The 11,011-nt window shown below is 40.1% G+C and overlaps 1 protein-coding gene across 1 annotated transcript; it reads right to left on the bottom strand.

Moving 5' to 3' along the window:
• Positions 1 to 3,550: 3,550 nt before the first annotated feature.
• On the bottom strand, positions 3,551 to 6,391 carry LOC118998257 (protocadherin beta-5-like). The gene has a single exon (XM_037062310.1). The coding sequence runs from the start codon at positions 6,183 to 6,185 to the stop codon at positions 3,795 to 3,797; it is 2,391 nt and encodes a 796-aa protein (XP_036918205.1). The 5' UTR covers positions 6,186 to 6,391; the 3' UTR covers positions 3,551 to 3,794.
• Positions 6,392 to 11,011: the final 4,620 nt, after the last annotated feature.

Genomic DNA, 11,011 nt, shown 5'->3' with positions numbered 1-11,011 from the left:
GCCTGCGAACCAAAAGATGGCGGTTCGATTCCCAGTCAGGGCACATGCCTGGGTTGCAGGCCAGTTCCCAGTGAGGGACACATGAGAGGCAACCATACATTGATATTTCTGTCCCTCTCTCCTTCCTTTCCCCTCTAAAGATAAATGGATAAAATCTTTTAAAAAAACACTAATCGTGTAGTTGAAGCACACCTCTCTCTACCTAGAAAGATAAAAATAAGATCGCTGTGACCAGCTGATAAATGTCACTGAGAAGAGACTGTCTCAGGGATATCAATAACAAACCAATGAAGCAAGCCAACAACCATAAACATCTTAGGTTTAAGTTTGTCTCTGAAACAAAGCTCAATCGTAAACGCTTCCTTCTTTCAGTGGACATTGCATCTCCAGCTAAATGGCATCCCGGGCATCCAGAATCCTTTGCTCACTCTGCCTGCAGCAACACCAGGTTTTTTCGACACAACTTACTGAATTAATTTTTCATTTTAATGAAAATTTTATGAGTAATACAGTAAGTGTAAAACTCAATTTAGATAACTGAAATGCCTTTGAAAATGTTGGTTGTTGTGGCAGAGAGAAAGAAGATACTATTTAATGTACCTTTGAAAGGTATCAGCTGGGTATGTGAAGAAACTGTCTTTTTATGGAAAGTGGATGCACTGGATTCCCTCAGGAGAATGCTTCTTGGTTTTATTCTTTTTTTGCCCCGATTTAATTTGCAAGAGTAGAAGTGAATTAACTTTGTTGTTGTTTTTTTAATTTTTAAAAATATTTTATTTTTGTATTTTTAGAGAAAGGGAAAGGGAAGGAGAAAGAAAGGTGGAGAAACATCAATGTGTGGTTGCCTCTCACATGCCCCCTACTGGGGACCTGACCGGCAACCCAGGCATGTGCCTGACTGGGAATCAAACCAGTGACCATTTGGTTCATAGGCTGGCACTCAACCCACTGCGCCACACCAGCCAAGGCCAACTTTGCTTTTATAAACATGTTTAACAGGAAATAATTGTTTAAAAATTTAATTATGAAAACAGTTCAACATATAACAAGGTAAACCTCATAATCTTCCATCTATATATCACCCAACTTCACAACATTCTGTTTTTTTCATTTTTCCATTTCTCTCCACTCTCAGCCTCAACTCATGTTTACTTTTGCATAGTTCTTTTCCTCAGGTAACATTTACACAAACTGAAATGCACTAATCTTAACAGTAGCATTTTAAAAAATGGATCCATTGATGTAACCCACACCTCTTTCAAGACATAGAACATTTTCAGCATTCACTGGGAATCATATTTTCTAGCTTACTTTTAATAATTAGGTGGCAAAACTTGGTTTCTTTTGGACACAACATGGGAAGACAAACACCGTTAAAAAAAGCACCGTGCCCCATGCTCTTTATGCTCACATATGCTAGTGTGAAGTGACAAATAGTTTCAACATTAATTCAGCTGGATTATTACCAGTGAGTTAAACTTAATTTTATTTAACTCATAATTATGAAATAGCTGATCCAGCTGACTTCCATTTTTATGCTATACATGTTTGTTTTCCTTTCATTAATAACATTTAAAAATTCTTCAAGTGTATTTAAAGTGAAAGGTAAAGACTAATTTTCAACGATACATTGAATCTCTTTAAAATCTTTTTAAATTTAGTTATATACAGGGAAAATGATAATTCAGGGAGACTATAGAGATATATCACTTTTTATAAAATATTTTATTTATTTACTTTTAGAGAGAGGGAATGGGAAGGAGAAAGAGTGGGAGAGAAACACCAATGTGTGGTTACCTCTCACGTGTCCCTCACTGGAGACCTGGCCTACAACCCAGGCATGTGCCCTGACTGGGAATCGAACCAGCAACCCTTTGCTTCACAGGCCCATGCTCAATCCATTGAGCCACACCAGCCAGGGCAGAGATATATCACTTAAAGAAACCTCTCAATGAGAGATACACTGCAGAAAATTTTGAAAACATCAAGGATGTGATGTTGAACACATCGGAAATCTGAAATGGTTGGGAAGGAAGACTTGTCAGTCTTGCTGGATGTTTGTCAATATTGTTGATTTTCCCCCAAAGAATCAGCATATTTTATTTTCTTAATTATTTTTGAATGTCATTGATTTCCTCTATAATTTTTATTATTTTTTTCTTCCCGCTTGCTGTGGGTTTATTTTCCTCTTCCTTTTCTACATTCTTGAGGTGGGAGTTGACATGACTGAGACTTTTTCTTTTTTACAATGTATGCATTTAGCCCTGGCTGGTGTGGCTCAGTGGATTGAGTACTGGTCTATGAACCAAAAAAAACCTGCCAAATAAAACTTTTTAAAAAATGGCTTCAGTTTGTTTAGAGAAGTAGCAGAAAATAGTGAGATAACTATATGTGAAGGAGGGATGAAAAGTTTGTGTGCTAGATACTAAACAATAAAAGCAGGACATTAATTGTTTAAAGTTTATGAAAATGTTTAAATGTTATGAAAATAAAAGTTGAAAAGTGTTTTCCAATGAGGTAAAGTGAAAACCAGACAATACCAAGTGTTGACAAGAATGTGGAGGACTTGGTACATCCAAACACTGCTGATAACTATGTAAATTGGAAATAATACATTGGAAAACTATTTTAAAATAACTACTTAAAGCAAACATCTACTTACTAAATGAGTGGCAATTTTACCCCTAGATATAGACCCAACAGAATGCATAAACATGTTTGCCAAAAGATAGGTATAAAATGTTCAGAGCCGTATTATTCAAACAGCCAAACTTTACACCAACTCAAATACCCATCTACATAGGATGAGTAATAAATTCTGAAATATTCATACACTGTAACACTATACAGAAATAAGAATGAATGACTAAAATTGAAAGCAGCTTCATAGATAAATGTCACAAACATAATGTTGACTGAAAGAAGCCAGGCCCAAAACAGTATATGCTCTACTATTCTATTTAAATAAATTCAAAACAAGCAAAACTAAACTGTAGCATTAGAAGTCAGGACATTTGTTATACTTGTGCTGGCAGTGATTTTAAGGCTAATTTATGTGGCGCCTGAGATGCTGGTTACATTTCACTTCTTCACCAAGATGTTGATACTAAGTGTTTACTTTCTGAAAATATTAATACATTGTGCTGAAATCAAGGATCTGTTCCCTTCTCTGTGTGCATGTTATCATTTCATTAAAACGTATGCGTAAAAACGCTTGGAGGTGGGGATGAGAGGGAGCAGAGGGGAGTAGATGGAAGATCGCTGCGTCTATCGAGATTTCACACACGTTGCATTTGTTATCAAATGCATATTTTCATTTGAAAAGAAAAATTTTAAACATATAAAAATGCTTTTTAATTTTTGCTGTTTAGCATCAAATATACTTAGTGTGTGATAAAAAAAACTGAACACAGAGAAAAGTCATTAACATTTGATTTTATTAAGACAGTTGATCTATTGGGGAGCACTGGGGGGGCAGGGCTGGGAATACAAGAAAGAAAACTGTACTTGAACAAGAGTTATATTTAAAAAAAAAGACAGTTGATCGAAACAAAGGGCAACCAGGTGGCAAACATTACACCATGCAGGCAGGAGTCTGAAGTGGCATTAGGCAAATAATGCCATCGCCTGGAACTGAGTTTTCCAAAATCGGACAAGATAAAGGCAATGGAGAAATACATCACAAAAGGGAAATCCAGGCTACACATGAAGATGGCACTTCTCTCCATTATGCTCTCAAACTACATCCCTGGGGAAATTGGAAGTGTTACAGTCACTGCATCGTGATGAGATTCCTAACTGAATCCGAAGTTATTCCGGAAGATGGCATTTTCCTCTATATCTTCGATAGTGTCTTGAGGAGGGAAGCTGGGAAGAATCGGCTTCAGGAACTTGAACTCGCTGGTTCCTGAACCTCCCTTGAGACACACCTCATACTGGTAACTCTGGGACAGGGTCCCAGTACCACTGACGTCCACCAGGTGGCCCGGAAAGTGGCCCTCGGGCACCGGGCAGCCACCCTCCAAGCCCGCCCTGCCCCTCCTGCACAGCCGCACCCCGACGAACGCCAGCACCGAGAACAGGAAGAGCGACGACACCGACGCCAGCGCGATGACCAGGTAGACCGTGAGCGGGTCGGTCTGGGCCGCGGCGGCCGCCGCTTCGGGCAGCAGCGGCAGGTAGGGCTGCGAGAAGCCGTCCACCAGCAGCACGTGCAGCGTGACGCTGGCCGACAGCGGCGGCTCGCCATTGTCCTTCACCAGCAGCAGCAGCCTGTGCTTGGCCGCGTCGCGCTCGCTCAGCAGCCGCGCCGTGCGCACCTCGCCGTTGTGCGCCCACACGCTGAACAGCCCGGGCTCTGTGGCCTTGAGCAGCTGGTAGGACAGCCAGGCGTTCTGGCCCGAGTCGCCGTCCACAGCCACCACCTTGCTCACCAGGTAGCCGGGCTCGGCCGCCCTGGGCACCAGCTCGGTGCAGGGCGCAGAGCCGTTCTGCAGCGGGTACAGCACGAAGGGCGCGTTGTCGTTGGCGTCCAGCACCTGCACGCGCACCCGCGCCTGGCTGCTCAGCGCCGGGGCCCCGCGGTCTGTGGCGCCCACCAGGAACTCGAAGGCCTGCAGGGCCTCGAAATCCAGGGCCCTGAGGGCGAACAGGTGCCCGTTGTCGGCGTTGATGGACACCAGCGAGTCCAGGGGCAGGCTGGGGTCCTGGGGCTGCAGCAGGGAGTAGGTGACCTGGGCGTTGGCGCCCGCGTCTCTGTCTGTGGCGCTGACGCTGCCCATGTGCAGGGCGGGGCTGTTGTTCTCTTGGATGAAGAGGGTGTAGGAGGTTTGGGTGAAGGCCGGGGCGTTGTCGTTGACGTCAGAAACAAACACGGTTATGTTATGCTGGGTTTTCAGTCTGGGCGTCCCCAAGTCCGTGATGGTGATGGTGACATTGTACTCTGCCTTGTTCTCCCTGTCCAGTGGTCTTTCTGTCACTAGGGTGTAAAAATTCTTAAACGTGGGTTTTAAGACAAAAGGGAGATCGTTCTGGATAGAGCAAGCCATCCTACCATTGTCCCCAGAGTCTGGATCAGAAACACTGAAAACAGCAACTACAGTCTCTGGGGAGTTTTCTGGGGTAGAGCTGGCCAGTTTCGACATGGTCAGTTCAGGGGCGTTGTCATTCACATCCAACACCTGTATAGCTACAGAGCATTTTCCTGAAAGGCCCCCACCATCTGTGGCTGCAATTTGCACGTTATAATACTGAGTTGTCTCGAAATCCAATGCCTTTTTCAGACGAATTTCTCCTGTTATTTCGTCTATTACAAATGGTTGATTAACGTCATCGCCTTGGACTAGAGTGTAAGCGACATTCCCATTTGTTCCTGCATCTAAATCCCTGGCGGAAACGGTGACAACTGAGGAGTTTAGGGGGCTGTCCTCCCGGACCTGTGCCTGATAGAGAGACTGTAAAAACTCAGGGGCGTTATCATTGATGTCCACGACTTCGATGCGGACCCTAGTGGTCCCAGACCTGGGCGGAGCCCCACCATCCAGCGCCGTGAGGGTTAAACTGAGCTCGGGCTGCTCCTCCCGATCCAGCGCTTGGTCTAGCACCAGCTCTGGGTATTTTCTGCCATCTCCGAGAGTGTGAGCGACAACACGAAAATGGGAATTGGGGCTGATTGTGTAGTTCTGAACAGAGTTGCTACCTATGTCAAAGTCCTGAGCTATTTTCAAAGGAAACGCAGTCCCTGGCTGGACGCTCTCTGGGATCTTCAGGAGCGTTTCCCCAGCTGGGAATTCTGGGGAATGGTCATTTATATCCGTGAGCTGCAGATCGGCCTGAAAAAACTGCACTGGCTTTTCCAGTAATAGTTGGAATTGCAGTATACAGGGATCTGTGGCCCCGCACAGCGCCTCCCGGTCTAATTTTTCATGTAGAAGCAAATTCCCGGTCTCTGCATCGAGCTGCAAGAGCTGTCTGTTTCCTTTGTAATGGATTCGCGCGCCCCGAGTGGCCAGTTCCCCCACCCTAAGCCCCAGGTCTCTTGCCAGGTTGGCCACAAAGGAGCCACTTTCTGTTTCTTCTGGCATGGAATACCTAATTGCTTCAGAGCCAGCCTCCCACAAAAACAACAATATAACAAGAAAGACAACTTGCCTTTTCTGTAGTGCTTTTGCTAGCGCAATCTCCATTGTTCAGACCCAGTTCAAGAAGGTGCAGTTTCTTCAACTCGCTGTACAATCAACCCAGATGACTTCGTTAATTAACCTCAAATTAGATCTTTCTGACTTACTCCCACTAGAACGAAGCCCTCTCTGAAGATCTCTGCCGCTAGACCTTCCCTAAAACGCTTCCTTCTTTTAGGAAGCACTCAGATTCTGATTCCCAGCGTAATGGCGTCCCGGGTACCCACTGAGCTCTTCATTCAAACTCCTAGCCTGCAGCGCCACCAGGCGTCCTTATTTACTATTGCAAATAGTATTTGCCATTTCATTCCAAGTTACAACCCTGGTGTGTCAGTATCTTTTTAAGTCACAGAAATGCTCCTGATCTTATCTCCAGTTCTTAGCTATTAGAAGCTCCAAATGAACATTTTCTGAGTTAACTTTAGGTGAAAGATAGTTTTTAGAATAAACTAAAATGATATATTAACATTCTTCATAAAAGTACCTTTTAAGTACACACATGAAGAAACTTTTTCTCTAGGGTTTTCTGTTTAACTTGTCCAATAAGTAAGTGGTAATGGGTGCTTACAAAGTTTACAATTTTACAACAACTGTTTTAACTTATTGATTTTAGAGACAGAGAAAAAGGGGAGAGAGAGAGAGAGAGACCAGTTTGCTGTTCCACCCATTTATGCATTCATTGGTTCTTCTATGTGTCCTGAAGATGAACCTGAAACCTTAGCATACCCACAGGATGCTCTGACCCACTGAATTGCTACTATCTTTAAAAATAACCTACATCAGAAAAGGGTACAAAGCATAAGTGAACAATTCAAAGATTTTTCACAAAGTGAGTACACTCCTATAAGCAGAACCTGAATTAAAACTAAAATGTTACCAAAACACACAAGACTTCTGTCGTTATCTGGTCATTACTCTCTTCCCCTAAAAGTGGGCACTCTCCTAACTTCTACTGTCATAGAATTTTGGTGTCTTTTTGGAATATTTATACAGCAGGGTTATAGAGTATCACTCTATTGTCTTTGCCTCCTTTCACACAACATTTTGTTTGTATATTTATGTGTTGCATATTGTCCTGATTTATTTTATTCTCACTGCTTTATACCAGTATATTGCATGGCTATACCATGATTTGTTTATTTGTCCTTCAGTTTATGGAATTGGGGTTTTTTAGTTTGGGGATATCTTGAGTAGTGCTGCTATGGACATTCACGTACATGCCACTTGGTGTCTGTGTGTGCATTTACATTTAATATACTCTTTGGAGCTAGATTGCTGTGCATTAAGATGTACACACATATTTAGCTTTAACAGATATTGAAAAAACAGTTTTCAAAAACAGTTTTACCAAAACCAGCAAAGAATGAGAGTTCCAGTTGCTCCATATCATTGTCAACATTTAATATTGTCTTTTAATATTAGTTATTATGGCCAGTATGTAGTGATACCATATTGTTACTTTAGTATGTCTGATGATTAATTAAACTGAGTACACTTCCACATGTTTATTAGCCATTAGGATACATTCTTGTGAAGTGCTTGAAAATCTTTTGTCTATTTCTCTATTTAGGGAAAATCTGGTCCATCTTTAGAAGTTCTTAATCTATTCTGGGTATAAGTACTTTTTCAGAAATACGTATTGCAAATATCTTCTCCTACTTTATGGCTTGGATTTTAACTCTCTTATGGTATCTCGATGAACAAAACTTCTTAAACTTTAATTTAGTCTTATTTGTAGCTCTGGCTTGTGTGGCTCAGTGGATTGAGCAATGGCCTGTGAACCAAAGTGTTGCTGGTTTGATTCCCAGTCAGGGCAAGTGCCTGAGTTGTGGGCCAGGTCCCCAGTAGGGCTCATGTGAGGGGCAACCACACATTAATTAAGTCTAATTTGTAGATAGTTTACAGTGGTTATGGTTAGGACTGTTTTTTTCTCTCTTTAAATCTTTGCATACCCCAGATCATAAAAGTATTCTTGTATGGTATTTTGAAGAATTAATTACTTTAATTTTCACATTGGAGCTATAATCCTTTTGAAGCTATTTTTTCATATGAATGAAGTTAGTGTCAAAATTATTTCTTTATATAAATATCCAAATGACTTTGCACCATCTATTAAATAGAGGGCCTATTCCCCATTGTTCCTGAAGCACCACTTTGTAATAAATTAGGTAACCGTAGGTCTATTTAAGACTCTTTTTAACATGTTTCTCTTTGTTTATCCTGCAATACAATATTATCTTAAATACTATACCTTTTTCATAGGCTTATTATCTGATAGGTAGGTCCTCTAGTTATATTATTTTTCTTTAAAATTGCTTTGGTTATTATTGTCCTTTTATATTTCCATATGAACTTTAGGTGTATCTTGTAAATTTTCACAAAAGAAATCTGCTGAAATTTTGTTTAGGATTTTGTTACATCTGTAGATTGGTTGGGGAGAACTGACATGATTCCTGACACTAAGTTTACCAGTTATTGGACATTCTACATCCCTCTATTTAAGATATTTGACTTCCATTCTATATTGCTTGCAACAATAGAATTGTTTTGTTTTTCACAAGGTATGTACTTTGTGGAAGTTATTTGAATAATAGTTGCTACTAAATTCTAATTATTGAATTTGAAAACGTTGATCTATTCTATACCAGTCTGGTGGCACTCCCTAGGTGGTAAAGGATGGTCCATTCTTTATCAATACACACAGCAATTCATAAAGTAATACAGAGTAATCCATAAATTTATGACATTAATTCATAAAGCTGCGCTCTGACTGTTGGGCTGGTTTCAGTTTGTTGGTTATACAAATTGAACTTTTCTGGCATAGACAGAAGAAGTGAACGTGGATTTTCACAAAAGTGAAACATATTGGTGAAAATATCAGTCAGATTTATTGTTATCATACATAAGAGCTGTTTCATTTAAATAGCTAATAATATATGGAGAAGTCAAGAAAGTTGACTACCATATCCATGTCTTATATATTTCTTTGTGTTTAATTTTGTTCTCATTTTTATCAGTTTCTTATTTCAATTTATAGATTGGATGAGCCCTAAAAAGCTGTTTCAAGAATAACTTAAGCCCTGACTGGTGTAGCTCAGTGGATTGAGCGCGGGCCTGCAAACCACACAATCGCGGTTCGATTCCCAGTCAGGGCACATGCCTGGGTTGCAGGCCAGTTCCCAACAGGGAACCCATCAGAGGCAACCATACATTGATGTTTCTCTCTCTTTCTCCTTCTCTTCCCCTCTAAAGATAAATAAATAAAATCTTTAAAAAAAAAGAATAACTTAAAAGTCACTTTCCTTTTTATTATGTTATAATACCTAGGGAAAAAATAATCTATGAAAAAGTGCAAGTAACTAAATTCTGATAGGATGACATTTGAGATGTCAACATAAATATTTAGATTATAAAGCAAGCACATTAATTGCTCATATTGTGCCAAAAGTTCAACTAAGTGGTTTTATAGTCATATTTATATAAATTTAGTAGAAAATCACATGATTACTTTACTTGGATTATTGAACACAACATAAAACAACAACAATTCAGGTAAGTTAATTTCTTATCTTATTTAATTTCTATTTTTATTGTCCTGAAGGATGAAATAATGCTTATTTCTTAAAAATGAGAGTTCAGCATAATTGACACAGTAATTTACACAAAATATCTGAAAACTATATTGAAGAACAAACCCTGAAGATAATGCTGGCATTAAAAATAAATCATTATTTTGTTGATAAAAACTGTCCATGTCTGCAAAGTAAATGAAAGTGAAAATCTGATATCACTTGATAATCAGACTTACACAGAGTAACTGAAACTCAGAAAAAAAATTATTTGATTCTTTGTAAAGGCAGAGAGAAGCTGAAGGGGAACAAAGAGAAACACACATTAAACTATGCTTGAACTTCTACTCATAGGGCAACAGGAAGGACATGGAAGAATATGATGTCTTCCACATCATAAATCTTATGAAAGGATAAATTTTATTTAAGGTACTGAGATTATTTTAAAAGGATTTTTACCAAGTAATGACTTAGTTTTATTTAGAGAAAGTGATGCTGAATTATATAAGATTTTCTCTTTATTGTTTACAAAAAGAATAATTTTTTAAAATTGTAACACAATGAGTGCTAATGGAGCATGTGGAATTTGCAAGGCAAGTACCAATCAAATAAATAGGGAAATCTCAGCCCTGGCTGGCGTAGCTCAGTGGATTGATTGCAGACCTGCAAACCACACGATCGCGGTTCAATTCCCAGGCAGGGCACATGCCTGGGTTGCAGGCCAGTTCTGGCAGGGGACACATGAGAGGCAACCATACATTGATATTTCTCTCCCTCTCTCCTTCCCTTCCCCTCTAAAGATAAATAAATAATAAAAAATTGAAAAGGTAATAAAATAAAATGTGCTACTACTTTAAAAAAAAGAAAATCTCTGGTATGCTGCTCACAATGGGAGGTTACCATTTTAGTTTGTTAATGATTTAAGGAAGTGCATGTTCATGTACAATTTGGGAAAAGCAAGTACACTTGGTTATATGCTCATGTTTATTCCGGGGGCATAGCCTGGTAGAATAGTCAACAAGCAAGGCCTAAGTAGATATAATTTTTTCTTTTTTTAATATTTTATTTATCTTTAGAGGGGAAAGGAAGGAGAGAGGGAGAGAAATATCAATGTATGGTTGTCTCTCATGCATCCCTTGCAGGGAACCTGGAACAGGCCTGCAACCAGGCATGTGCCCTGACTGGGAATCGAACTGCGATTGTGTGGTTCGCAGGCCCGCGCTCAATCCACTGAGCTACACCAGCCAGGGCTAAATTTTTCAA

Source organism: Sturnira hondurensis, unplaced genomic scaffold (genome assembly GCF_014824575.4).
Source record: "Sturnira hondurensis isolate 20B ecotype Veracruz unplaced genomic scaffold, ASM1482457v3 Scaffold0001120, whole genome shotgun sequence".
NCBI classification, from domain to species: domain Eukaryota; kingdom Metazoa; phylum Chordata; class Mammalia; order Chiroptera; family Phyllostomidae; genus Sturnira; species Sturnira hondurensis.
The sequence above is the reverse complement of the archived record's forward strand: the minus strand, read 5'-3'. Positions and strand labels throughout refer to the sequence as shown.

Bases quoted from the DNA above. Each gene is read 5' to 3' on its own strand.
- LOC118998257 (XM_037062310.1), bottom strand. From the start codon at position 6,185: ATGGAGATTGCGCTAGCAAAAGCACTACAGAAAAGGCAAGTTGTCTTT.